This window comes from Platichthys flesus, chromosome 5 (assembly GCF_949316205.1).
Source record: "Platichthys flesus chromosome 5, fPlaFle2.1, whole genome shotgun sequence".
In the NCBI taxonomy this organism is placed as follows: Eukaryota; Metazoa; Chordata; class Actinopteri; order Pleuronectiformes; family Pleuronectidae; genus Platichthys; species Platichthys flesus.
The window spans coordinates 21,273,921-21,301,678 of record NC_084949.1 but is presented as its reverse complement, the minus strand read 5'-3'; the positions used below and the strand labels follow the sequence as shown (position 1 = coordinate 21,301,678).

General features: G+C 41.4%; 1 protein-coding gene across 1 annotated transcript in view; it reads right to left on the bottom strand.

Moving 5' to 3' along the window:
• Positions 1 to 869: 869 nt before the first annotated feature.
• The window catches only part of arhgap10 (Rho GTPase activating protein 10), a 39,775-nt gene continuing 12,886 nt past the window's right edge, over positions 870 to 27,758 (bottom strand). The window contains exons 7-23 of the mRNA XM_062387793.1: positions 27,601 to 27,705; positions 26,940 to 27,069; positions 26,413 to 26,519; positions 26,172 to 26,266; positions 25,433 to 25,514; positions 25,192 to 25,234; positions 25,011 to 25,079; positions 24,415 to 24,489; positions 21,762 to 21,846; positions 19,943 to 20,001; positions 18,200 to 18,305; positions 16,372 to 16,531; positions 13,929 to 14,070; positions 11,770 to 11,938; positions 6,403 to 6,489; positions 4,992 to 5,083; positions 870 to 2,362 (exon numbers count right to left, since the gene is read on the bottom strand). Coding sequence (XP_062243777.1) covers positions 2,274 to 2,362; positions 4,992 to 5,083; positions 6,403 to 6,489; positions 11,770 to 11,938; positions 13,929 to 14,070; positions 16,372 to 16,531; positions 18,200 to 18,305; positions 19,943 to 20,001; positions 21,762 to 21,846; positions 24,415 to 24,489; positions 25,011 to 25,079; positions 25,192 to 25,234; positions 25,433 to 25,514; positions 26,172 to 26,266; positions 26,413 to 26,519; positions 26,940 to 27,069; positions 27,601 to 27,705 — 1,695 coding nt within the window. The 3' untranslated portion in view covers positions 870 to 2,273. The remainder of the gene's footprint in view (positions 2,363 to 4,991; positions 5,084 to 6,402; positions 6,490 to 11,769; positions 11,939 to 13,928; positions 14,071 to 16,371; positions 16,532 to 18,199; positions 18,306 to 19,942; positions 20,002 to 21,761; positions 21,847 to 24,414; positions 24,490 to 25,010; positions 25,080 to 25,191; positions 25,235 to 25,432; positions 25,515 to 26,171; positions 26,267 to 26,412; positions 26,520 to 26,939; positions 27,070 to 27,600; positions 27,706 to 27,758) is intronic.

The following is a 27,758-nucleotide window of genomic DNA, read 5'->3' as shown; positions in this document are numbered from 1 at the left end:
GTGGAGGAGAGGGGGATTTCAGCCCAGCTCATCAACGCTGCCCCATTTCATTATGTAATCCTCACGTCTGTTCCAGTGAAACCACAGCACCGGCCTTTTATTTATTTATTCATTTCCCTCCAAAGTGGACAGAGTGTGTTTACTTTTAAACGGTGCATCTGCCCACTTACACCGGCGGTCTGGCTGTGGCAGCGAACTGCTGGTAATTATGTAGCTGAGGCCAAAGCAGGAGGGTCTGGAGGCCGCTCGGTGCATTCATTACACAGACGTGGTCTCAGAATTAACATGCGTGAGGCGGAGATGTTAATGGAGCAGGGAGGTGGAGGTGGATCAGCGCCTGTTTTCTTCTGTGAAAGATGACCATCTATTTTTAATAATCCCCCTTTTTGGAAAGAAATCCGTTATTTTGGAAGCATAGCTTTTAGTCAGATGGACCAGTCCGGGTCAATATAAAGAGGAAGGCTTACATTACACCACACGGCTCAGTGTGGCAGCGGCGTATCAATCCTCCTTTTACCAGAAACTTTATTCTTAGACTGTGGGAAACTGTGGGCCTTCTCAGTGACACGAGGCATGAGTCATCACAATGTGGACATGGATTTCAGAGGTAAAACATATCCTGAAATATAATAGTGAGACACACACTCATATTCACACCTGAGGAGACTTTAGAATTTCCAATTAACCTAATCTGCACGACTTGGAGAAACAGACCAGAAACAGGGAGAACATTAAAAACTCCACATGCTGGGATTCAAACCAGGAACCTTGTGGCATCAGTGCAAACCACTGCATCATCGTTGATTCTTACATTTCCCTTTAAAGAATCATGCATCACATTTATTTCTTGACAGAAAAGCACAATGTAGTAAAGGACAAAAACAATCTTTATTTGTTTTACATTGATCGAGAGGAAGAGAAGTCAAGGCCCTTTACAAATCTCTTGAAATGATTGCAACTGCAACTGAAAACATGAACTTGAACCACAGCTCTCAAAGTGTCTCGTTTGAGGAGCTGAGGGATGGAATATAACGTGACGTGGGGAAAAACTCAAACCGGTGAAATCTTAACGGAGATTTTGAGAACGTACTTGGCAGTCATGACTCTTTTAGGATATATACGTGGACATTTGGATAATACAACTTACTGAAATCAACTTGTTCCACAGAAGTTGAAGATAAAATGATGGTAAAATTCAAACAGAAATTTCAACTTTGTGGGAGTTTCTCATTTCTCGGCTCAGAGGAAACTGAGCAGCGTTAAAAAAGAAGAAAAAAAAAAGAAGCTTAAAACAAACAACAGATCGTTCTGACAAGAAGAAATACTTGGTTCTCATCGACACAATCTTTTGAAATCGACCTCTGTTGAACGTGTCGGAACACAAAAGACTTCATCGGTGCATCAAAGAGATTCACTGTGTTTCTGTAGAGGAGTGCACCAAGAACAAAACAGCACAGGGGTGTATTAAAAATTCAAAGAACATGCAATCACTGTGCCAATTACAAAAAATAAAACTGCAGTAGCAACGTGCCTCATCTTCGAAAATATCACAATAATCTTAAAATAACATAAAAATGCAGCATTGGTTTATAAGTGAAAGCAGTAACACTCTCATTCAGTTTCATACACAGCCCTACCTTTACAGGAGGTGCCGTGGTGGTGAAGGCACGCAGGGTATGGCTTATCTCTCAACCAATGGGTGTGCAGCATTTGTCAACAAAGTAAAAGGGTGGGAAGCTACAGTGACTTGAGCGCTGACAGTGTCTGAGAATCGCTCTTTGACTCATGGATACCATGTATAACGGGGCAGAGAGGGGAGAGCGAGGCCTTCCACACACACAGAGAGAGAGAGAGAGAGAGAGAGAGAGAGAGATAGAGAGAGAGAGAGAGACGTTTGGTCTCCCGCTGCTGCTACAAAGTTACCAGGATGTGTGGAGGCGACAGCATCTTTGTATACAGCAGAACATCGTAAGTGCGAGCCCATTATTGGAACTACCAAGCTGAAATTCAAGTGAATATCGAAAACTGAATTCAAACAGAGAAACACACGCACATGCATCACAACGTCTACTAGCCAGCGAAACACGAGAGTAATGTATCAGGAGTCGTCCGCCGGTGATGATCATCACTTGCAGACAGAATTCAGAGGGTTCGGGGGGGGGGGATAAACAAGGCTCTACTGTGAATGTCAAGAGTTGAGGTGCATGCACACGTCTGCACACGTTTCCCAGTGAAGGTGATAACTTGTCCATAAATATTTCCGTGTGGGGCGGCTACAGGAACTCCACATAGTTCTCCGGGATGAGGCCCCTCCTTCCCTCCAGGTCCCCCTCCAGCCAGCCCGGCTCTCTCGACTGGGTCACTGCAGGAGAGGACACAGCGTCACCGGGAGGACAGCGCCACAGGGAGGGTGGGGGGGGGGGGGGGGGGACAGACAGAGGACACAGAGCAGCCAGTGAGTGTGTGTGCATGTGTCAGGGTGAACAGAGCAGAGGGTTTAAAAGGGAGGATGCGGTAACTATGCGGTTTCTCCCAAACCACAGTGAAGCTCAATTTTTTTTTTTTACCACGACTGTAAATCTGCAGCCGGTTTCTGAATCCAGCTTCTCTAGAATTTCACCAGGAGCTGAAGCTCAGCAGCAAAACGGAGCTCTCACTAATTGTTAGCTATGAAATGTGTCAGTGCACTGAACCTGTCTGTGACGGAGCCTTTTCAAAAATCCTCCCTGGGTTCTTGATTTGTCTAAAAACCTCATTCCATAAAGATTTCTGTGCATCTGCAAGTCAGTAGATTTATGGTTAAATAGTCAGGGAGAAGTTCTAAGGACACAGTCGAGGCATCAACAGACTGAATCCATAGTTTAGCAGCTATAAGAGCTTCTGTGCATCGTTCGGACTGAACACTGAATATATGAGTGATATATGAGCTCAAGCTTTGAAGTGAGAGCAAAAGAGTTCAACCACAAAGAAAATTCATTGCAAAAGTTACCTGGTACTTGACAATGAAACAAATAAATCTGCGTTATAAGTGTTTTCTTGCGATGGTAAAGGTTTAAAGTAAATATGTCTTTATGTATAAGCAATATTTGGCCTCATTAGAATATTATTAAATACATTTTAAATGATGATAAACAAACTTACTGATCATGTACAGGATATCACAAACACACCAACAGGTTTATACATTTCTGCTACGGGACGCATCGGCTTGAGTAGCTTTTACCGATTTTATTTATTAGTCAATACATAGTAAAAAACCAGTGCCCATCATTAGATGAAAGACTGAAGTTTCTCAACATCCATTGCACTTTAAGAACACGGACATTATTATTTTGTAGCTGTTTTTTAATGTTGATTTTAGAGGCTGACCAATTAATCAGTTGGTTGATAAACATCAGTCAGTTAAAGCTTTTCACAGACACATCTGCATTTGTGTTTGGTGATAAAAACTTTTAATTTGCAGACTCGACAATACAGAAACTATGTGAATATATTTTTTAATATTATGCCCCCCCCCCCCCAATTCAATTATAATATATATTTATAAGAAATATTTGAATCTCTATTATCGATTCCCGGTCCCACTAAATTTCTGAATCAATCTAGCAACTCTTTCAGTCAGGTCTGTGAACACACAATAACTTAGGGAGCCAGAGTTGCTCTCTTAATGTTAAAGGTTGAGAAGACATCAACATATATTGAATTCCTCTTTCTCTCCTACCACACATACAGTGCCTTGCATAAAGTATTTAGACCTCTTGACATTTTGCACATTTGCGATGCACAGAACTCAGACCAAAAAAAATCTCAAATACATTTAGAGATAAATGGATCATGAAGCAAAATGTGCAAAGTGTCAAGAGTCTCCGAGATACTGTAAATGTTTAGTTATTGAGAATCTGATCACGTAACATGTGGTAACATGTCAATCACTTCATTTGGAATGTGATCACGTGCTGATGGACAAACAGTATTTAGTTAGAACTTCACTGAACCCATGTAACTGGAGATTCAAGCTGGGATCCAGAAGAAACACATCGTTGTGTGATGATAATGCTTTTAATAAGCAAAACGCTCCAGCTCCAAATGAAATACCAGAATGAGGAAATGGGCTCTACAACATGATTACATTTCAGTTATGAAAATGTGACACTTAATTCATTTGGTGTTTATTCTTTCAAACACAAGTTCGTCTTATGAGGTGGAAATCAAGCTTCTATTAAACTCACTCAAATTGAAAAAGCATTTATCCTGACATGAACTCAGGCATTGAAACAGGAAATAATGAACATATACTGATGTTTTTATTGATTTTAAAATTCTGCTTTCTTCTCCTTATTTTGCTGCATGTTTATAAATTATCTCATAACTTTGTATATTATTTTTCTTATGTCTGTAACGTCCAGGGCATGAATGTGTATCCCTGTTAAATAAATAAATAAATAAAATACTAAAATAAGATTAAGTTAAAGCATCAGTATCCAATCTAATCTATATATGTATTGATGACAGCTTTCAGATCACAACTTTAAATGATAATATCTGTGATGGAGTTGGAAGGTGAAAGAGACGTGATCTCACTTTCAAAGTATAAAATAGCTTTTTAAGTTCTTATATGTTGCTGAACCATAATAACCAATAAACTGCATCACTGCAGGATATTATCAAAAATGTCACGACATATCCCCGTGTAAAGACTACAGAATATCTATAGTGTCTGTTTCTCACAAAAGAGGATTTTGACAAAAAAATAGGAACTACAAAATCCTCATTTCCTCTGAGAGCGATTAAAGCTTAGTCAAGCCTCTTCCCAGACACATGGAAGAGCAAATCTGTGTCTCCTCCCCCCCCCCCCCCCCCCTCCCCCCCTCCCTCTCCTCGTCTCATCTCTCTGTTCGATTGAAGATCAGATTGGGTGTTCGGTTTTCCTCCGAATCCAATATGCCAAGGCTGGTTCTGAGTGAGCAACTGGTGCAGGCGATAACACTTACCGGCGTTGAATATTGCGCCGACCTGGAAGGAGAGCTCAGAGTCGTGCTCAGCCTCACATGGGTACACAGCCTTGGCTTTCCTTCTGGTGACACTGAAAAATGAAGGCAATCAGTGAGCTGGCTGAGCTTTGAGGAGGATTACTGCATAGTTCAATCTGGACCCAGGGCCCGCTTGTTCATTCACTCACTAGCCTGAAACAGCAGAAATGGGCCAGGGCTGGAAAATAAGCAGCAGTACTGAGAGCGGAGCCGGGCCACTACACACTCTGGTCTCGCTCTATCTCCAGTCTAGACAGACGGGCGAGCGAGTCCAAACACACCCACATACACCTGTTTGCGTGCACCAACACAATGAGATGCAACGCTGTTTGTAGCGGGTTCTGTGCGGCACAAAAAGGCAGGGACACATCGGGTTTGCATAGAAGACAACCATCTATGGTGAGATAATTAAAATGTGGTGGTGGTGGGGGGGGGGGATTGTGAAGTGGGTCTGCACACAAACAGACGTAGAAAAGAAATCTCCCTCCACTGCGCTTCAGCTTGTAAATTCACATTTGTGAGCTAAGAGGCTGCATTTTAAATCAGTTTGATGTGGAAGAGTGGCATCAAAGGAGCCGCGTCTAGCGCTCTGCAAAGGTTAGTAAAAAGCCGTATTGATGCCACTCCATTCCGGAAAACATAAAAAAAACTGCTTCCACAGAAAAGGTTGTTTTGCCCACCGCTGCAAACGGTTATCTCGAACGCCAGCAACATTACCATGTAGAAATTGTGCCTTCAACACATGATGCCCTGATAAATATTTCATATTCTTTCTGCCGAGCAGCAACAATGCAGGATGAGAGGAGAAAGAAGACATACAAACTGGGGGGAAAGTTTGTGGTCACAGGAGTTGTCAATACTACAATGTTCAGCCGAGTTCTTGAATTCAGAATTTTTTGGGAAGAATGCACTCTTGTGGAACTGCATTCTGGGGGGAAATGGGGATTTGTATTTATATGAAAATAACATTAATGGATTCCCAATAGAATGACCGGGCTGCTTGCAATTACTTTGGCAACATCTGAAAGAGATGGAAATGAATTCATCATCTATTCTGAATAGCTCAGTGTAATGGACAGATCGTCTCCACAATTACATCCAGTTCACCCACTTATTTGTGTGTATCTGGTGTTTAAGGTCTGCTTCTCCTGCCACAGCCAAAAGTTGGGCTGCAGGTGAATACACACAACTAATAAAGTGAGGGGAAACTATTTTAGATATTAGACAAAGGGAAGTGTGTGGGATTCTGTTGAGCAAGATAACATGTAACTAATGGAGGAAGGGAATGAAAATGGGGAGAGCGGAATAGTCTCAGAAACAAACAGAGAAACAGTCAAAGTAAGAGAAAACAAAGACGGGGGCACTGACTTACTTTTCATCTGTCTTTTCTTTGTCCGAGGTGGCAGAAGACTGATTCTCTCCAGATGTTCCAGGTGTGGACAACAAAGCTGCTATGGATCTGCAGATGGACAAAAAAACAAAGTCACAATAGATTCTATGGGTGTCTTCTCCTTTAAAGCATGTACACAGTGCAGTCTGGTAGGAGATGCCACAGTAATCAGCAGATTTCCCTCAGATTAAGTGTTAACGTTAAGGTATTTTCCCCTCAACTGACTGGGCTTTTAGAAAATTTAAAAAATAACTGTAACAACTACATGGAGCAACAGGTAAGCCAAAGAGAGCAACCTGTTGTAATGGAGAGGAGGTGAGAGAAATGTCTCCCAGTCCAGTGTTTAATAAGAGCAAGAAGTCAAACTAAACAGTGTTGATATTTAAAAGCAGCAACAAAATTAAACAAGACAAATACATCGCACACCACATTTGAGTCACCTTCAGAAATCACACATTTTCCATCTCGTTTCATTCCGCGACACAGCCGCTACAAGGTTATTTTTATTGTACAGAAGCCTACAGCCGGCACACATGGGAATTCAAAGAGAAACAGGTTTTCATAAATTAAATCATCCCTTCTACCCCATCTGCCAAAAAGCCTCTCGAAGAGAAGTGACTCTCAATCACTGCCCACATGAGGCCGAGAGGTACACTTTGAAGAGCAGCTTTGATTTATTTTTCTGAAGGTCGGATATTTCAACTGATGCAAAGTAAAACGTATCTGCCCCCTTTTCTGAGTTATGCTCTTGTGCTGCAGCTCGGTTTCAGGTGCAGCCATCTTGCAACGCGCTGTTTTTGTAAATCAATGACGCTGGTTACGTGGATGTTGTTAATATTTCTCTTTGTACGTCACACGAGAAAGACTTATCCAATTGGATGGATCTTCCTGCCAGCCCCCTCACACAATTTTAGAGAAAAGAATAAATACATCTCTGAACTCGGATAAAAAACAAGTTTCTAGAGTTTTTGGTGATTAGGTGAAAATGAATCCCATTGATACTTTCAATTGTGGAGGAAGGTCGTTTAAATTGAATACACAGAGACAAAAGAATTGAGTTTCCTCATCATCATCATGATGATGTAACAATAAACCAGTGTCAAGATTGAAATAAATAGACCATAAGAAATCTACTCCCAATCATCTGATATCGACTCAATACCAACATAATTGATTACATACAGGATATTTGGTACCACTGTGTTTAAACAGGGCTCTACACCATCGCTGAGAAAACTTCAACACTGAGGGAATATCGCTGAAAAAATAGGTGGTCGTGTTCCAAAGAGTAGAATCGATGCCAAGGACCACTGAGGCTGCTCTGCCAGATTTCACTGGCTCACTTCATGTGGATTTATCTTTTAATTTGTCAACTAAACATGTAGATTCAGAGCTTCCACAGTAATGTATACAACTGCTCCTTGTGTAAAGTCAAACAAGAACTCTCCGACCACAATCTCTATCTGTTAACACTTAACAGTCAGGGCTGTGCTTTACACTTGCAGTTGTCAGGGCCATCACGTCTATGGTCGACCTACAGCATGGAGGTAGGGGTCCTGGTAAAGGCAGAGTGGAGCAGAGGAGAACAAGAGTCTTAGCCAGGCATCCCTCTGTGTTCCATGCCCGCCCCAAGGCCAGTGCTAATACAGCACATAATGAGCAAATTGCTCCTAGCTGCCGCTCCCATAGAGACGTTAATAAAGGCAATTAGAGGGAGCAGCACGGGAGGGGCTGGAGGTTGAGAGGATGTTGTGAATAGTGGTTAATGGTGAAAGAGAGAGAGAGAGAGAGAGAGAGAGAGAGAGAGAGAGAGAGAGAGAGAGAGAGAGAGAGAGAGAGAGAGAGAGAGAGAGAGAGAGAGAGAGAGGGAGAGGGACATTGCCTTAAGGGATAACATGGTGGGATCTTATGTGGACATAGGTGGAGGTGAGCACACAGCACTGACTGCGCTCATGCTTTAATTCTCCTTCTCTGCATTGGTTCTTCCCTTGGTTTCTTCCCCTGCCTCCCTCTTACAGCGCTTGTCCATCCCCAGCAGTGGCTGTCTCGTTCAGGCCTGGCCTGACTGTGGGTGATTTATAGCTCTGCAGCAGTGTGGGGCCACTGTGGTGCTCAGCTGCTCCACATCAGCATGGGGGGACAGTGCGCTGCAGTGCAGCAAATCCACTCATTAACCTGGGCCCAGGCACAAACACTGTCTGCCTGGGTCTCAGCCAGGAGGCAGGGGAGCAGAGGAGCACCAACACTTCACCCACCTGCAGGTGAACCAACTTACACACAAATCCCCTAAATGAGATGACAAAACAAATGCACACAAGTGGAGACGCACACACACGCGCAGAAGCACACGAGAGAGAAAAGTTAACACATTCATCCAACTGCTTTCAGTTGGAAGAGGATTACACAGATCGTTTAAGATTTTCAATACAAACAGTTTAAAATAATCAAAAAAAGAGAGAAAATCAGTGAATGCCACACGGCTGCCCTAGAAACTTGTTAAATGTACCAGAGGTAAATGGATTCATCCCAGAATTGCTCTCACAATTACAGCTAAGCCAAACCGAGGGAAATCGTTTGCCGTTTCTTTCCAACAAAAATAGCATCAAGCTTTGAATTGCTCTTCCGTTGTTTTCACTCATCGGCCCGGCTAAGCTTCTTCTGTAAATATGATTAAATACAGTAAATGGGGACTCGAGTGAAAATGCTTTGTAGGTGAGGCCTGAATTAAGAAGTTCGTAAGAATATTAAGTTTGGAGCTGTTACAATTTTTCATATACATATACATTGTAATACACTTGAGAAAATATAATCTTATTGTATAAAAACTATAGAAAAAACTATCAAACATCCCTTTTTAAAGTGAATGCTATTGGAGGTCTTATGGTTTATTATTTTAATGACGAGATTCATCGCATATTATCACCCACTGCCAAGTTAGTAGCAGGGAGAAATTCATCAACAGAAGCTGACTGCTGTTTCTCATTATTGCAGGAATTTCACCCTGCAGCATTCTGGCCCTGTTGATCCTGGCGTGGAGCTCACACAGGGATGAGCAGGACTATCAACTGTCTTTCTACTAGAGGAAGAAGGGCTGCAGTGGGATTTAACAGTGTTTCTAGTAGGAGGTGGGATCAAACCTACAGCCAAGCTGCCCGCTTAGCCACCGCCAGTTTGGGTGGGCAGGAAATAAGATCTGATCCACCATTTTATGATTCACAGCTGTCTGCCAGAGAGAGACATTGCGGGCTGGAGTTCAGCACTGGGGAGAGGAAGGAAAAGAGGCCAAAATAACAATGTAAGCTCACTGGGCAGGACATGGGGCAACAGCGCCACTGGGAGAAGCTGTGACTGAATATACAGAGAGGAGGAGTAATGAGGCGAGACATCAAGGAAGAGGTAGATGATAAATCATGCCACAGTCCACATAGTGTTATTACATGACATAGTGACTCAGGATGCATTTGTGTACGACCAGGCAGATTCTGCTGCAGCTATTCTGCAAAAAGACTGAAATATGCTGTTTTCCAGGTGCACTTCTGAGCTCACCATAGTGCAGAAAACATATTTCTGAGAGTAACTGGAAATAATCTGGCCAACGCCACTCCTACTGCTCCTTTTGGCCAGGATCGGACCCACATCCCTGAGTCACAGGCCGGAGAGGTGCTGTGCTAACAGGTCTCCACCATCTCACATGCTAAGATTTATGAGTGAACAAAGCCAGGGCGACACCCTGTGACATATGGCACAAGTCTTCATAAAGGGACAGGGGCTGCAGCTATAAGTGTAAACAAGACGAATATCTCCCCAACGTCAATACGATTTACACGGCCAATGCGCAGCCACCTGTCTCCCAAACAAATAAGAGCGGAGATTTACGACCTCCTCCTGGTTACTCCTTCCGTCCTCCAACATGATGCCACATATGTGGTAAAACAGAAAAAGAGTTGGTTACATAACATAGAGCTGTGTCTGTCTCATCCTGCAAGTCAGGAAAAAAAAGCTTGGTACCAACAAGCCTACACACAAAAGGCAGGCAACGCACCCACAGAGGTCAGTGTGAGAGAATCATATTGTCCTTCGTCAAGTTGTGAGGTAGATTTGCTTTTATTTTACAGCTCCTTTCAGCTGATGGAGAAGGAGAAGGGGACAGTGAATGAAAAAATAAAAGTATATTTCAAGGTGAATGTGCAGACATGACATAGCAGAGTCTAACATCTGCAGCATTACACAATAATTCATCTCTCACATCAGCATTCAAGACAAGTCATGGGTTGGAAACAACAAAAAGGACCAAGGACTTAGCGGATAAAGTGAGGACAGGAAAGAGAAGCCGGGGAGAAGTACAGCAAAACATCCAACTCTCAAATCAGGTTCCATCTTTTATTATTTCAAAGACAGAGAAAGAAGTTAAACCAGTAGATGACATTTTAACACAGGCTGTCACCAAAAAATCTCTAAAACCCAATTAACACTATACATAAGAATTGTGAATCTGATTCTCTATGTATCCACAACGTTGAAAAACTGATTTTGGTTCTTTAACTAGATGGTTCTCTTTGCTACATGAACTTTATACTGGAGTGGAAAACACAGAACTGAGTTGCAGCTACAGTGTAACTGCTCCATGTGATGCTATACAGGGGTACAAACTAGAATTACTGCCTCCACCAATAAGCCACACACCCATTACAAACATCTCTATCCAGCCACATAAAATATGTGAGTGAAAGAATAAGCATATGAATGTTGAGTTATGGCCAAAAAGATACATATAATGTAAATGTTGTGAGGTCACAGTGACCTTGACCATTGAACTCTGACTTCTAAAGTGAAACCTCAAGTCCAAGTGAAAGTTTGCACTAAATACGAAAGAAACCTCCTCAGGCTTTCTAGAGATATTGCATTCACAAGGCAAAAATCTCATTTTATGAGGTCAGTGATTTTGACCTTTGACAACCCAATTCTAATAATATAATTCTCAAGTCTAAATTAATGCTTGTCCCAGATGTAATGACATTTAATTCTGCGTTTCGGATAGATCATGTTCACAATGTGTGAGGTGTGAGCATCAGTTCATTTTTGAGTCCCTGTGAACGTTTCTGCCAAACGCTGAAGAGAGTGGGTCAGACGGACAGATGGACAGCTATGGCTGTCTCTGGTGTGGAAAACAAAATTTAATCGTATTTGGATGCATTTCTGTGGAGGAAGAAACGTGACTCAAAATGTGTGAGCCACCGTTTACAGCCTCCTTGCAGTGTGCTGCTTCAAATCTCACTACACAACCAATGCCTTTCATTTCGACTGGTGCAGTCATACACATCTGGGACTGATGCATAGTGAAGAACTCACCTGGAGTGGCTGCCTGGGCTAAAGCTGGTCTTAGGCGGGGGATGGTCACTGCGCTCTGTAGGCGTCTCTGAGGCCGACGTTGACGATGACTGGGACGACACTGACTCATTGCTGCCCATTGAGGTCTCATCTGTGGCTAGGTTGGAACTGTCTCCGACTGCAAGTGACACTTAGATTCACAAACCAAAAAAGAAACACATGTTAGTTTGTTTTTTATTTCATTCTACTGTTAAGGATTCAGCCTATTGCAACTCACTGATGATGGCCTGCTTGGTAAAACAGCCAAATAATGTATCAATATATGAGAAGATGCTGCATCAACAAGGGACTTTATAAACCAACTGGCTGTCAAAACAGGTGAGATTCACCACCATGTTTTTATTGTTCATAATAATACACTCCTGCACTCAGTCAGGGACCTGAGAGGCACAAAGTCTTTTATTTCAATTTTACAGACAAATACAGATTCTGCTTTTAGGAGAAAAGCAGGGAAGTGCTGCTGTGTAAAACAAGGTTTGTTTGGACCCATTCTTCTCTCTTGTCGAACATATATTAAAAGTACTTAAACCAGAAGTCCTTCATTAATTAGGGCTGAATTAAAAATTGGTAATCTGATCTGTGGAATGACGCTCATTAATAACATCAACATGGGTGCTATAATTGGTTAGAGCTCAGGTGTCAAGGGGTCATTTGTTCCAACCTTACAAATATAACAGGAGAGCGGTAGAGATGTCAATCAAGCACATCTGTGCACACCCACACAGGGTAATTGTTCAGCTGATCACTGCAACCCTGCTGTGTTTTAGCAATATAATATAATAATATAAAATATCGTTTTCATTTTAAGTAAAAACTCTAAAACTGACTGAGCTTGACGTGTTAAGCACCAATCATATGATACACGAGGGAAACAACAGCGAGGAGGAGTTGGGGGGGACCAAAAACAGAGCTAAAAGAGGATGACTGTCGGAACATCGCCCAGTGGCTAGAAACGATACTCCAAATAAATAATAGTAATGTTGCTGTGTTGGCATGACTCTGTATACGTGTGACTGGGAACAAATATACAAGTCAAATTATATCATCTCTTGGAAGATTGTAAGAGGTACATTAAGGTAATTTGCCTCCTACACTCGACATGTTGCTGAACACAAATACTCTGATTACTGCACTTTCCTACACACGATAGACTGTCTAGTCTGCAGGGCTATTAGACACATGTAGTGTCACACAAGAGTCACATGTTCACATAAATACTCGCCTCACTCCTCCACTGCGTCATCCTCAATTTTGCATTTACCCTGTGAACGCTGAGACAACTTACTTTAAATCCATTATAGGGCCATGTCAAAGACACAAAGGTTAAAAAAGGATTACGCCTTTCATCCCTGATATTAAAATACTCCAAGCTGGTGCAAGCGAGGCGAAGAGAGGCAATCTGGTAAGCAGATTTAGACTCCTTTTGTATTGTGGAGGGGATGGGATTTGACTGGCTGCAGATCAGAACTTGCTGGAGCCAGATTCACTTGGGTCAAAAGGTCACATGATCACCTTGCCTGATGTGCAGGACTTCTAAGTATTTGCAAAGAAGTAAATAAAGGCACACAAAGTCATCAGAGTGTTATTTTACATCAAAGTAGTTTTTAGTGCCTCAGTGTCTGCTATTGCTGGAAAAATGTGTCTGAAAAAGGGTAATGAGTTATTGTAAGTCAACTTGAAACCACAATGTGGGATTTCAAAATATGACAATGGCACCCACAATGGTTGTATGACAAAAGCCACAATAGTAGACATATCAAGTCATTGACACTCAAACAACTTATTTGTATAGGACATAAGTGTATATACTTTTGACCTTTTTTAAGCAAGTAACCTATTTGGCTCCCATAGTTCCTTTAGTACAGCTTTAAAAAAAAAAAACGAACTGATACCTGTCAGGGTCTGACATTGAATGAATAAATATGAAAGTGAGATAATTCCTGTGAAACTTAAGTACTTTCCATTTAAAAAGGGAAGAAGTCTAATTTCTAAAGCTCCCAAAGTTAATTTTTAAACTTTTACACATTTAGTGTCTGAATGATCACATATTGTAAAGTATTTTCCTTCAATACACTCAGAGGGATTGAAAATATACAGATGTACGCTTGTATGTCTCTTACCATTCTGAATGTCTAGGGCTTGTGGATTGTAGACAGCCAGGGGCCGATTCTGTCGACTCTGTTTCTTGGACAGCCTTGTGGGAGCGGAGAATACTGGGGCATCAGGTGAAAGAGGGCATGACTCGGGTGCATCTGCAAAGATCTGAATACAGGGTGGGGGGGGGGTGAGTCTCCACCAGGAATAAATGCACATTCTCCAAGACTGTTGAGCAGCAGCAGCAGCAGCAGCATGTCCTCAACTGACCTCACTCTAGTAAACGGGTTTTGAAACTCACAGGCTCTATGTAGCGGCAGATGAATGGAAAAGGGCCATTTGCAGCCACAGCGTGTGCTCCTCGGAAAAGCTGAGCAGCTCATTGATTGGACCTTAAAAACTGCATGTGAGAAGATTTAGTTTGTGCCAAAATAAACAAGAGCAGCTCCACATGTAACGTAATCACATCCCATCCAGAAATGTGGGTCTAAGTTAAGGGGACACCTCTCCTTAGAAATTGACCTACTCTCTAAAAGAGTGGAGCGTAAAATAAACAAAGTTTGGGCTGGAGGAGGGCTGGCCAACTGGCGCAGCCTGTTTACACTGGGCCGTGTTTACATATAAACTTCAGATGTGGAGTTAAAAGAGAATAGGGCTACAGAGGAGAGGAAGTCTCAGCAGAGACTCCGAAAGGATCATAGAAAAGAAGAGGAGGGAGGTAGGGAAGGGAGAAGGGAGGTAGCGAAGGGAGGAGGGAGGGAGGGAGGGAGGGAGAGAGAGAGAGAGAGAAAGATAAAGTGGTAGAGTAAGTGAGACAGAGTGTGAACAGGAGAGGCAGACAGAGGAGGGGGGCATGAGAGAGAAAGTTTTTTAGGAGAAAGGGAGATAGAAAAAGTGAGAAATCTGATATGGCTGAGAGTTTCTGCTCCCTCGCTCGCTCTCGCTCTCTCTCCTCTCTCTGCAGATGGAGGTGAATGTAAAACAGAGTCTACTGTTGGTATCTAGGGGTATCAACAGTCTGGAATGGGACTCAGCTGTGAGGAAAGTTAAAGCCTGTCTGTCTGTCTGTCTGCTCAACTTTTCCCCTCTAACACGCTGTACTTTCCAAAACGCTCTTGCTGCATTCTAACACTACATCCTTTATCACCTGGACGGTGTTGGATACCTCTGGGTAGTCTCCGACACTGGAAGCATACACGGTGCTGCTGCTGTTGTTGTTTTAGCACATTTGTATACCCTGTAGGCTTTCACTCCTGCCTCTGTATTCTCTCACACCCCATTTTAAGATTTGCGAGCATGGGTGGGGATATTATTCACAACACACATCATCTTCCATTAATGAAGCTGGAGGAGGGGAAAAAAAAAACAGTTTCATCTGATTCTACGCAGAGTGCAGCGCTGCGCCAAACAGATTAGGAAACTAATCTCAAACCTTTTTTTCGCTTTTGACACGGAGAATTAACCCCCTTTGAGGACTGATACCGATTAATGACATTCTGGGCAGATTACACGATCTCATGAACTACAGGTTATGAAACAACTCATAAGCAAACTGAATATATTGAGGCAGAGAAAGGACCTCCCAAAATTATATAAAACCTATGTGGTATTCTACCCAATTATCAACCTGCTGAACCATGTGTTGAGAACTGGTATAAGCACTAAGGGTGCCCCCTATTGGCCAGATTAAAAAACTGTGCTTGCACCAACTCATTATCTGAGAACTATACTTCTGCTCATTTCTTTTGCAAAGCATGTAATTAATATAATATGTCCAAACGTACTTCACATGACACATTTTCCTCGAGAAGCTGACTTCTTGACTTGGCAGGGTTTAAACGTGAATAAAAAGATGTGTGAGCTCAACTGTCTTAACAGGACCCACAGAGAGGAAGAGCATTATCCCTAATTGAGAGTCTTTCTCTGCCTAAATGAAATCCTGGTGTCAGGTACAGCACAGTGTGTGCATGCCTCTGCCAAACAAACTGTGTAATTGAATCTTAAAAAAATGCAAAAAGTTAAAAACAATAGTGGTAGAAACAGTCTTTGCCAAGAAAGCAGGACTTACAAACATGGGATCATATGACTCACTTGCAAATTTATTATCCTTCAGTTTCAAGTTATTACATGCTACCCAGGTTTGTAAACACAAAGGCGCTGCGTGTGGCTCACTGTTGTCATGTCACCTGGTTCAGATTTCATTTGGCGCGATCACTGTACCTTCTGTTGCTTAGTGTGTCTAACATTTAGCAAATGGCTGTGGAGGGTAAGCCGAATGATACACAAACTGTTGCAGTGACAATGATTCATAGTATAAAATAATTGCAATTAAGATTTGACCAATAAAAACAGAAACCCTGGGGGGAAATTGAATGAAAAACGATAGAAAATATTTTTCTCTGTTGTCTAAAAGACATTGTGCTGATTATGTCTGCTGAAAGATGTAGTGTTGTGACTTTGGAGTGTTACCTTTTCATTCTGTTCAATTAGGATTTCCACCACGATGTTCTGGAACTTGAGATCCATGATGGCAGCGACCGTCTCCTCCTGTGGCCTCATCAATGTGGGGCCAAACACCACGCCCAGGTTCGCCTCGGTCATCAGATTCTGCTTGCTGTGGGCCGCCACTCTGACGGAAATAACAACACACCCTCATCAATATTTTACTCCAGCTTACTAATGCAACTCCACCGATGTGTACACTGTACTATAACTGTATAATATTGACATTTCTTCATTTTTCCTTCAAGTTATGCAAGGAAAAAGAAGGAAACATAAATAATGGAAAATGTCAGACCTGACCACTGCCTGAAAAACACCCTTAACTCTGAAAAAACTGGTAGAGTTGGTAATGTTAACCCATCTTGATCCACACAAAACTCATCTTGTGACCTAAACAATGTCCATACTCATTTATGTGAGGCCTTTGGAATGTAAAACTGTACCGCGAGGTTAATGTTTTGCTTCATAAAAGTGAAATAACTTTATGATCTAAACTACAGACAGCTGTGGCTCAGGAGGTACAGCTGGTTGTCTACTAAACAGAGTTAGTGGTTCAATTCCCAGCTTCACATGCCAAAGTGTCTTTGATATTTACTGAAGTTTCCCAATAATATTTGATGCAAAATTAAATAATTTGTGCTTTTAGGTTTTCCTTCCTTCAAATACCACAATTAATGATCCTGACAGTGGCTTTTCTACAAATGGGTTAGTGCTGATCTGACTCACCACATATTCCTAAAACTGAGGAGGCATCAGTGCTTTATTAAATGTCTTCTTGTTCCATTTTAAAACTGGGACACCTTCCTCAGATTAAACTTTATATTAAGGGGTCAAACAAGTGTAGAAAAACCATTTATTTGAAGAGAAAGTTTTACGGACAGGTGACGAGATTTCACTCTCAAAATATGATGATACCCGGTGCATCTGTGGAGAGACAGCTTAAATAGCTTCAAAGGATGCCTTTGAAGACAAAAACATTGGTGACAACTCACATTTATAACATCTCTCAAACCATTTCAGATAGGAGTGTGAAATTCTGGCGTTGCTTCCTTCCCCTGCAGGACATGCACAGACGCCAGCTTCAGAAAAATATTCAAGTCTCTCCAGTCTGGAGAATTTCACGCTGGATAATCCAAATTCAATTTCAATAGCACTGCCTTTTTACCAGAGCCTGATTCTGCTGTGGGTTTCTATGAAATAAGATCCACCAGACTTTCACTGCCTCGGGGAAGAGGGATTATTTACTTATCTTCAATTTGCTCATATTTAGTTTATAAAAAGCTTGCTGAGGTAAAACCCTGTAATGTTAGCTAACATTATTTAAATCTTTTCTCCTATCTAATCTCACAAATGGAGAGATGCACAATAGTGGTCTATCCAAGGGATGTGTAGAGTAATCTCAAGAGAGAGCTTAATTTGAGCGGTCCATTTACATTTCACTTCACTGGTGGGCTGCAGAACCGTATGCTGAACAGGTACGGAAGGTTCCACAGTCCTCCTCAAACTAATTTAAATATATGCCAAAGTGACCGAGGAAAAGGCGAAAAAATAAAAATGTTGCGAAGCTGGCGGCATCAATTTTTCTTACCCAGCAGTCACTGAATAGACAGAGAGGAGATGGAGTGACAGCAGGGAAGGGGGAGAGAAGAGAGTGGGAGTGAGGGAGAGCGAGCAAGCGAGAGAAAAAGCATGTGGAGTGAGAATGAGGAGACAGACAGGAAGAGTAGAAAGAAATGAGAGGAAGAGAGGGGGTGGAGATTGGCTGAACTATGACCAAGGAACTATGAACACTCACTTGGCCAGATGCTTCATAAGCAGCCCGAGGACTTGTCGATTCTTCTCCGGTAGATTGTGGACCAGACAGTGGACAGCTTGGATGCGAGTCTCTGGACTACCACCCTCTGTTAAAATGCAGAAGCAGCCATAAACTCACATTAAACTACTAAGATGTCTCTGTGCTGCTAAAGTGGCAAAGACACAATACAACCTGGGCAGAAGAAGAAGATACAGACACATCAAATTGTTAATTTAGAAGAAGAGCATCTTCTTTATGGACGTTTAGTAGCTGTCACTCGGCACAAGGGGTTAAACATTTGAGGATGACAGATCACAGTTGAAACAAGTGAAGAGGTGTGATGGTGATATGTGATCCGAAGCCTCCCAGAATTTGGCAGCAGGGACCACTATGCTGGCAAAGCAGATAGCTTTACGTTTCAGTTGCTACCATATAAAGGGGTTGTGTTAAAACCCCCGAGATCATCTCTTAAACATTTCCTCACACATGGGCATCTGGCCGCCCACACGAGAAAACCACATACACACTTCCACACAGACACACAAAATATCATTACTATGGGAATGACAAGGATTTAAACACGGAAAAAGCTTCTTACGGATGCTGTCACCCATCAAAAAATATTCACTGCTAATCCACTTTTTTCCCCCTTGTTATGAGGGCATTGCGAGCGCCTGATAAAAATGTCAACCTGATCCAATTATAGCACTTGTTGTAATAAGATTCAAGTTTGGCTTGCTTTGAAACCATTTCATACAGAAATTATGTTATGTGGGTGAAAAAAGAAAATGTAGCTTATTTTGCTGTTTAAGGTAACTGGACCATTTGAGGACATGCAAATTAAAACATATTTGGCATTTTAAATCTCTTAGCACCAACTTTTAATAACTTATTTGCCCACATGTTTTTTGTTGCACTTAAAAAACAGACCTAACAAATATGGGAGTAAGCTCGACTGGTATTCTTAAATGTCAGAAAGATTTATATAAAAACAGCCAAAGTCAGCTGAGAGGCTCTTTGGTAAACTAGAAATCAACTACGCATATATTTAGTGCAGAAAGTAACAAGTTCCTGAAACCAAGTAAGAAATCATAAAGCTACAGCCCACATAACCTTGAAGGAAACTTATTATACTTTCTACAGCGTTTCCCTTTCCACTACTGTGTTGTTTAGGTTTTTTGTGTATATAAAAACCTGTTAAATTTAAAATCACAAAGGCTGTGGTAAAAGGGAGCTTCTCTCCTCCACAGAAAACACTGAAGCTCCTGTAACGTGCCACATCAATGCCCCACATTTGCATAAAGCCAGGTAAAGCAAGAGTGTAGGCCGACATTTCTTACACCGGTTGACCAATCACCACAGAGTGGGCCGACTGGCCAATCAGAGCAGACTGGACATTATCCGGAGGGGGGCCTTAAAGAGACAGGAGCTAAAACCAAGTGTTTCAGGCAGACACTGAAAAGAGGAGCTGCAGCTAAGGACAGTTTGAGGAAAGCGATGTGCTTTCTGAACAGCACTTAAGCCTTTTCAAGTAATGACCCAAATTAAATTATGAAACTGATTATGAGCATGTTATGTCACTGTAAAATGTTTTAACTATTAGTCACTGTATAGTGTTCAGTGGCTCGTGGAAGAAGAACAAACTGTTAAAATGCCACTGATGATGTGTTAATTCCTGGCTGTTACAGTGTGGAGTGTCCTTTTTCATGTATTCAGATGTTTTGGTTGGGTGATCAAACTTACTCGCTAGGCTGATGAACTCTTTGTAAAGTCCATAGGTCATCAACGGCTCGGGAAGGCTCCTTCAGAGAGAGATAGGGAAAGAAAGAGACATGATGGGGTGGGTGGAGAAGGAGAAGGAGAGTTGAAGTGAGCAAGGGGGGGACAGAAATAACCGGCACACTGTTTTATAGGGTCTACACACAGCAATGATTAATGTGGCCGGGCCGGGGGATGGAATTAGATGGTGAACGCATTGAGATAACCAAGTTCATCTGAAGGTACTTTCACACTGCAGCTGGCCAGTGGCCAAAAGGTACTTAGAATCAGAGAAAACTGAGGAGATTGACCCTGCTTTACTCCCCAAGACCAGACAGAAAGTAAAAGACAAGTCAGTGCAACAGTAAACGTGGTTTTATATTGCATAACAACATCGACATGCCATGTTTGATTCAATATTACTTTGAAACTAGTAAATGTTGGGAGAAGTGTTGACTGAATGAAAAATGTAGAGCAACCTTTCACTTTGAAGCTGAAATGGAAAATCCTGTGACGAGCAAGAATCCCACAGCTTTGAACCCATTACATCAAACTGTGTCCTGCTAAGCTTAAAATGAGGTAATCGCACAATTTTGATCTGAAAAGGACTTGTCGTGTACGTCTTGATCGGAATACTGAAAAGTGCAGTTCCCACGCAGCAGTGGACGATGAACAAGCACTTTATCTAGTAATTGTGAAAGTAAAAGAGAAACTAAAGGACATAATAGAGTCATTTTTGCTTGATTCATCTTTTGATGCAGTCAAATTATTAATAATTCAACAAATTCAACAAATTATTAATAATTCAACAAAACAGTGGAGTTGAAAAACTGAAAAAATAGACAGACTCACGAATTTAACTGTTTACATTCAAACCTTGTGTTTCAGAATAATCAAACTTTGCTTTCATTTAAATAACCAAAGCCAACTTAATCTGCATCTAATGGCCGGTTGATGAAATCATCCTGGCCTTTAAATGAAACTGCATCAGCGTATTGCAGAATTTTAAATCTTTGAACTTTACCCTCGCTAGATCCGTCACCCTGGAAGGAGTTGGTGGAAGTGGGAAGCAATGTGACCTTGCGAGGAGTTAATTATGCAAAGTGCATAATGAATCCTGTCGCTTTTTTATAAATGACAGGAACTGACGATGAGGGGGGGTATGTTTCATATCCAAGTCAACAGAGAGGCTCTGTCATGATCATCAAAAAAGATGTAAAAATAAAAACTCACATTAACCACTGGAGATGACTTAGGTCATTCGTGGATTTTACATAACATCCAAAGTCACCTATACTCTAAATGTATGACTGTGTCTCAAAATATGTTCAGGGCTCATTGTAAGTCAGTTAAAGTAGGGTTTTTTTTTTATGAGGGACAATAAACATTTCAATTGAGGGTTAAAATAGACTTAATACATTTATATCATCATTGCTCACTGGGGAGAAATTGAAGGGTTTAGGGCTTCAACTAGCCATTATTATTATCATAATAACTAATTAATCTATTGTTTCTTTTTTATCACAGTTCTTGGGGTTTTAAGCATTAAATGACTGAATTTTATCTTGAAAAATTACAATTATAGTTTCAAACAGTCCTAAACATCATCTGTGACAGTGAAGATTTAAAACTCCACATCTGAAAAGCAGAAAATATGGAGATTTTAACTTTAAAATCAAGTGAAAAATACTAATTAACTGTCATACGAAAAGTGATTAATAAACTAATGCAGCTTTAAATGGTTGACAATGTGTTTGTTTGTCTCTGTGTGTGTCTGTGTGTCTTTCCTCACACTGATCCTCACCTCAGATACAGCTTCAGTGCACTTGTTATTGTCTTAACGTCCCAGTCCTCGCTGGCGGACAGATCCACTTCGTTGCTCTTCTCATCTGCATGAATCCCAATCACACAACATATCAATACAATAAAATTCACTGACTGAGGAGTTAACACAAAAGGCACCGACTAACTGTTCTTCTCTTGTTATGAAAGGTTGTGGACTGTGTGTGTGATTTTGTGCGCAGCCTGGAAAGCTTAAATGTGCAACATAAATATGTTACTTGTAATTAGCCATATGAGGATAAAAGCATTGTTACTAGCTGTGGGGTCGAGCCTGGCCCCAGTGGATTTGGAAGGAAGGCACAGCTTCTGTAGACGGCGGCTGGTTCTATACTCATTACAAGTTTAATTAATCCCTTACTACCTCACTGGCTCCACAGGGACTCCAGGGCTGTGTTGTGCTGAAAATGCAGGGGGCTTTAGTCACACCTCGAGTAACCTCTGATGAATTATAGAGAATGTAGAGGTGCAACATGCCAGTAAGGTTTTTTTGGGGGGGAGTCAGACACATGTACTGTACAGGGCCAGGGTCACCACACAGACTTCAGCTTCGTGGGTGGCAGGTAGTCTGTTACTAGGAATTTATTTTGGGGGATTTTGTCTATGCACTGCAGCCAGGATGACTGTTTTTCTCTGTCTGCTCTCGTCCACAAACTGGCCTGTCCAATGTCAACTTCTGAGGGCAAATGTTTTTGTAGAGTGTTCAGAGCCAAAAAATGAGCGTCTGTGTGCCGGAGACCAATGGGGTCTGCACAGGCTCTGCGGTCAGCTTTGGCAAAACAGGCCTGGCATAATTTAAACCAAAGGTGAAACTCTTTATTTTTTACCTGTGTTATCTAGATAAAGCCCATTAGGACATTACAGTACTGTGTGGTGACTTGAGCATGGTGGTTAAAGTTGGAACTGCAGCGGCAAAGACACATATACAGGAATAAACGTGTTGATAACCACAGAAATATCTCTTAAAATAAAAAAACTATAAAACAGATCCAAAACTTGGGATGTGTGGATTTATAAACTGTCCAATGACAGTGAGAGAAAGCAAACAAAACAGATATACTTCAAATGTCACAAATAAATAAAAAAGGAAATTCAGAAATTTGCAAAGACATCCATGATGGCATGTTGATGTTTGATGTGCTGCAGAGGTTTGTAATGTTAGCAAAATTAAAGAGAGAGACAGGGTTGATGTCAACAAAGGGAATAAGTAAATGTGAAGGACGAGCACTGTTTTTTTAACTGTGAAACACCTCATCAGGGGCGGATTTATGTCAGAAATAATTAGGACTATTCATTCATGCACCCATGCTGCTTGAGGACTGTGGGAAGGCTGGAGCCAATCCCAATTAACATAGGGCAAGAGTCGGGATAAACCCTGGAGAGGACAACACTCCACCACAGGGCTGATACAAACAGAGATGAACAACTATTCACACTCACAGCTCCAGGAAATTTAGCGTTACCAGTATGTCTTTGTAATATGGGAGGTTTTACTGAAGCTTCTATTTTGCTTCCCCTTGCAATACAGCAACTCTCATTGTCATATCCCCATCTACACCAAATACAAAGTCCTTTCATAGGTCAGAGGCAAAGTTGAGCTCACTTTTACAGACTTATTCATTATATTCTCGCCTGATGCTCAATAGGTGACGCTGCCTTTGTTTCTACTGTAATATGATGGGAGAATCATTTTCTATCCCTCTGTCCTCTGTGATTGGACGGCAGCCACGTTGGTGGGTGAGAGATGAAAAGGAGGAGGAGTGGGAGGATCCGAACTCTCTCTTCAGGGTCTAAAGCTTGCTTCACCCACACACAGTGAAGTGTTGTATGAAAGAAATATTTGTGAATGCTTAGTGGAAGTACAACGTCAATCGTCGTATTAGTAATTGCAAGGTCGAAATCAGCTTAATGAATAGGAAAATAGCCCGAGTGTTCTATGTTGTCAATCGGTAAAATAACATTTACTTCAGCTTCTTAAGAGAGCTGCAGCAGAGTGGGTATGGAGTCTATAACATGAGTCAGCAGGTTAGGTGGCTGGAAGCTTTCGGAGGGGAAGCTGAGAAAGGCTGCTGGCTGCCTGAGTTTGTTGTCATTCTGAACACAGATTGGAGATCGAGCTGGTGTCTGCCGGAGACGACAGGAAGCCAAAGTGCAGACAGGGAGCTTTGGGAAGGAGAGAGGACAAGATCTATAGAAAAAAGGAGTTGAGTGAAAGGGTTCCAAGACAAGTGAGAGGCATAAAGGAAATTGAGAAAGGCAAATGACAGCCAACAGCCAGCTGTGGGCATTTGAGGGGCCGTCTTAGTGGCCAAAAAGTGCACGGACGTGGAGGGGAGGCACCCCGTCCGGTTGTCTGGTGGATATAAAACTCAGTGGAGACAAAGATACACAATGTAGGCACTTGTTGCACTCCAGCAAGTCTAGGTACAGATAAGCTGAGTCATGGGCTGATTGCCAGTCACTATCTTTTTAATATCGCCCAAGCAGACCCATCCATTACATCAGCATATTCGACTGACCGGCTAATATCGCAGACAGAGTGCAGAAGCATAGAAATAAAAACTGAATCCAGATTTTTACCAGGATACATGGTCAGAAAGGAATGGACTTTAACTTACCAATCATTAATGAGAGGAGCTTCTGGACCCTGGAGCTCACACCAACAACTCTGTACAGTCCCTGGTCATTAATACCTGATAAGTGATAAAAGTAATTATTAAAATAAATGCAGAACCATTTAGTCATCGAAGTTTGAAAAACCCTTTACACGGAAAACAACACAGGCCATAAAAATGATATAAATGAAAAAAACAAATCAATAATGAAATAATCACAAAGAATACGGAGAGGTTATACTGCATATATACAATGACATCCCTGTATGTAGAAAAACTATATGTTATTTAAACCGGCATCAGTATAATAGGGAACAACTATCATAGATAAATGTGTTTTAGTTATATCTCATCAGATAACCAAGTGACGAAGGAAGCAACTTAATTGGACTTTTAGTGCAATGCAATGGCCGCCATTAATATCAACATAATATGAATATGCTGCCTGCACTACCGGCCACTCAGCCTTGCTTTATTATTGGAGCATGACTGCCACCTTGTGTTTATATAACGAATCTGCACCCAAGCAACTAGTTTTAACTATCCACCATTTAAATTCTCTCCACTGACATTTTATTATTTATATATCTAAAGCTCACCTCTCGTCTCTATGGCGCTGATGGAGTTCTTCACGAAATCCAAACCCAGTTCATCCAGCTGGGCATCAACTGCAGAGTGGAAGGAAAGAAAACACATCTTCTTTTAAATATGATGAATCATCATGATTAACTTTCATTATAGGTTTTTATAGAACAAAGTCCGTTATCGTTATATACTTACTTCCTCTTTCTTTAGAATAAGTTCTTCCAAGGTAGTGTCCTATCTGTTAGAAGAAGAAACAAAAACATGTTTACAGGTTTATCAAAGTTAATCAATCCTTGTGATTTATAAGAATCCTTGGGATTTATAAGATTCCTTGGGATTTATAAGATTTATAAGAAATGAAAATGTTTTTTAGCTTTTTTTAAGAATGGCAGTTTAACAGAACGCAGTGATGACACAGTAGAGGAAGATGACTCACAGGCTCCTTCCCACCCATGGCCTGCATCCAGAACTTGTGGTCATCCTCTGACAGGGCTTGTACTGTAAGCACCGTCCCTGGGCTGGGAGAGAGTCATGACGCATTAGCAGTCGGCAAAGCCCTTAAGGTCAGTTCAGTAATGCATTGGCAACGTCTGTCAATATAAAGAATGAGATGTGCTTAGCAGTCTTTGTAATCAAATTCCCCCGTCTGACAAAGACACATGTACCTTTAGATTTACAGTTACAGATATCAGCCCTATTTGTCATGCCAGTTGGTTTATGAGAGCGACAATCATGTGGCACCAGATGGATATCAAGTTACTTATCACTGTCCGAATAGGATGTGTGGACTCGAATTTCCATACTAAATCTGGGCTATTGCTTTTCTATTAATACTACAGCAAAAGGGGCAGGACTGAGTTAAGATGTGTGACAAAATGAGGTATCTATTACAGGAGGGAAGGGCAGGGTGTGACAAATCCTCCCAGCTCAGTGTGTGAGGGCAGTGCTCCAAGACAAGTCCTGCTGTCCTGCCGCCTGCGGTCTAAAACACGGAGCAACTATAGCGGATCTAGAAGATCTATAGCAAAACGGTTCAATGAGGAATGTCAGAGTCGTACTGCTATTATGATACATGAAGAAAAGTCTCATATACAGTAACTGTGTCATTTTTGGCACACTGTAAATTGATCCCTGCAACTAGACCCTTAATGTCTGAGTGTGAGGTGGTAATGTACCGATCGGTTATGTCGAGGTCTAAGCAGAACCTCCTGTCCAACACGTCCGTTGTTTTGCGGAGGCAGGATTTGAGCGTGACAGACTCTGTCTCCCCCTGAAAAAAAAGAATTATTTAGAATGTTGTAGTAATTTAATATCTTTAAAAGTAGCATGTCAAAATGAAAAAAAAAAAGACATTGAATGTAATCAAAAAATATACAAAAGCATGTGGAAAATGCACTGTGTTCAATGACTACTCACAATCTTCCCACCAGATCTGTGGTCGAAGGTCACCATGTGCAGGATCTTCTGCTCTTTGACGAATGTGCAGTAGCGTTTGACCCAACTTGAACCGAAGGGAGGTGGCCCTAAAACAACAAGACACAAATGTGACACGGGCATCTACTGTATCAGGGTTAGAACAATTACTCGTGCTTATCCAGGAAATATACTGACAGACAATGTTGTGAAAGAGCAAAATGTGGAGATACGGAAAGGAATTGAAGATAACTTGTCTGTCCAAACTTTCCTGCTATTACAAAAAATGACATAACGTCACTAATGAGATTCTGAACTCATTCATATATGTATATATGTGGAAATAACAGTTCAATTCACACATTTCTACAGCAGCTAAAAGAAAACGATGAAAGTTGTTCTGTCTTATAGAGTAGGCTTTTTATATTCACTGAGGCTTTTATGTATATTTCTTGCATTGTCTGCGTGTTATGAATGGAGGTATATTAAAACCTATAGAACAACACATTTAAACCAGACAAAGGTCTTACTTTTTTCTTGTACATAGAGGTAGCCTTCACAGCTGATCGGGGTGGTCTGTCTGTATTCTTGAGGTGCCTCCCTGATCCTCTTCATTAGCTCATTCACCTCTGACCGTGTACCCTCAAATCGATTCCTTGTCTGGGAGAAGAGAAAAAATAAACACACATTCCAGGAAGTCACTTCCTGATCCTCAATCACTGGGTAGGATGACCCTTCTGAAGAGAGGCCACTGCCAATCAAAACTGATGAGCTTCCTCTTGAAAACACTGCAGTATCTACATCAAATCAGCCGGATGCTTAGTTGAATTCGAAAATTAAGACTGAAACAGGGATAATACTGCAATGGCATAACAGAATAATGAAATTACAAGTAGATGAAGTAAACAGAACATAGGGCAGAGCTTAAGTTTTTGTTATATGTGGGCAGAACATTCAAGAAAAGTAAATGTTGGACAACGAAATGATCGGATAACAAGTCAGTCACAAGATGAGTTAACGTAGGGGCCACTTAGTGGTCAAATTATTTTGAATTTCCTTCTGGAAACAATTATAAACCTATTCTGTTCTAAGGGAAGAACAAAAGCATACAACTACAAGTGGTTGTGGTTAGGGTCAGAGTTTTCATTATCCCAATTTGAAATATAATAATAAAACTTAAGTATTGCTTACATTCTGAATATTGATCTGCAGGGCCCTTTTATAATGGTCAAAGTCGTTGGCAAGCTCAAAGCCCTGGTGATAAAAAGTGAAGACTGTCTGGAAGAAGGCCAGCATCTAAAAGAAATCACAAAAGAAGAAACAGATAAGAAATCTTATCATTATTTATA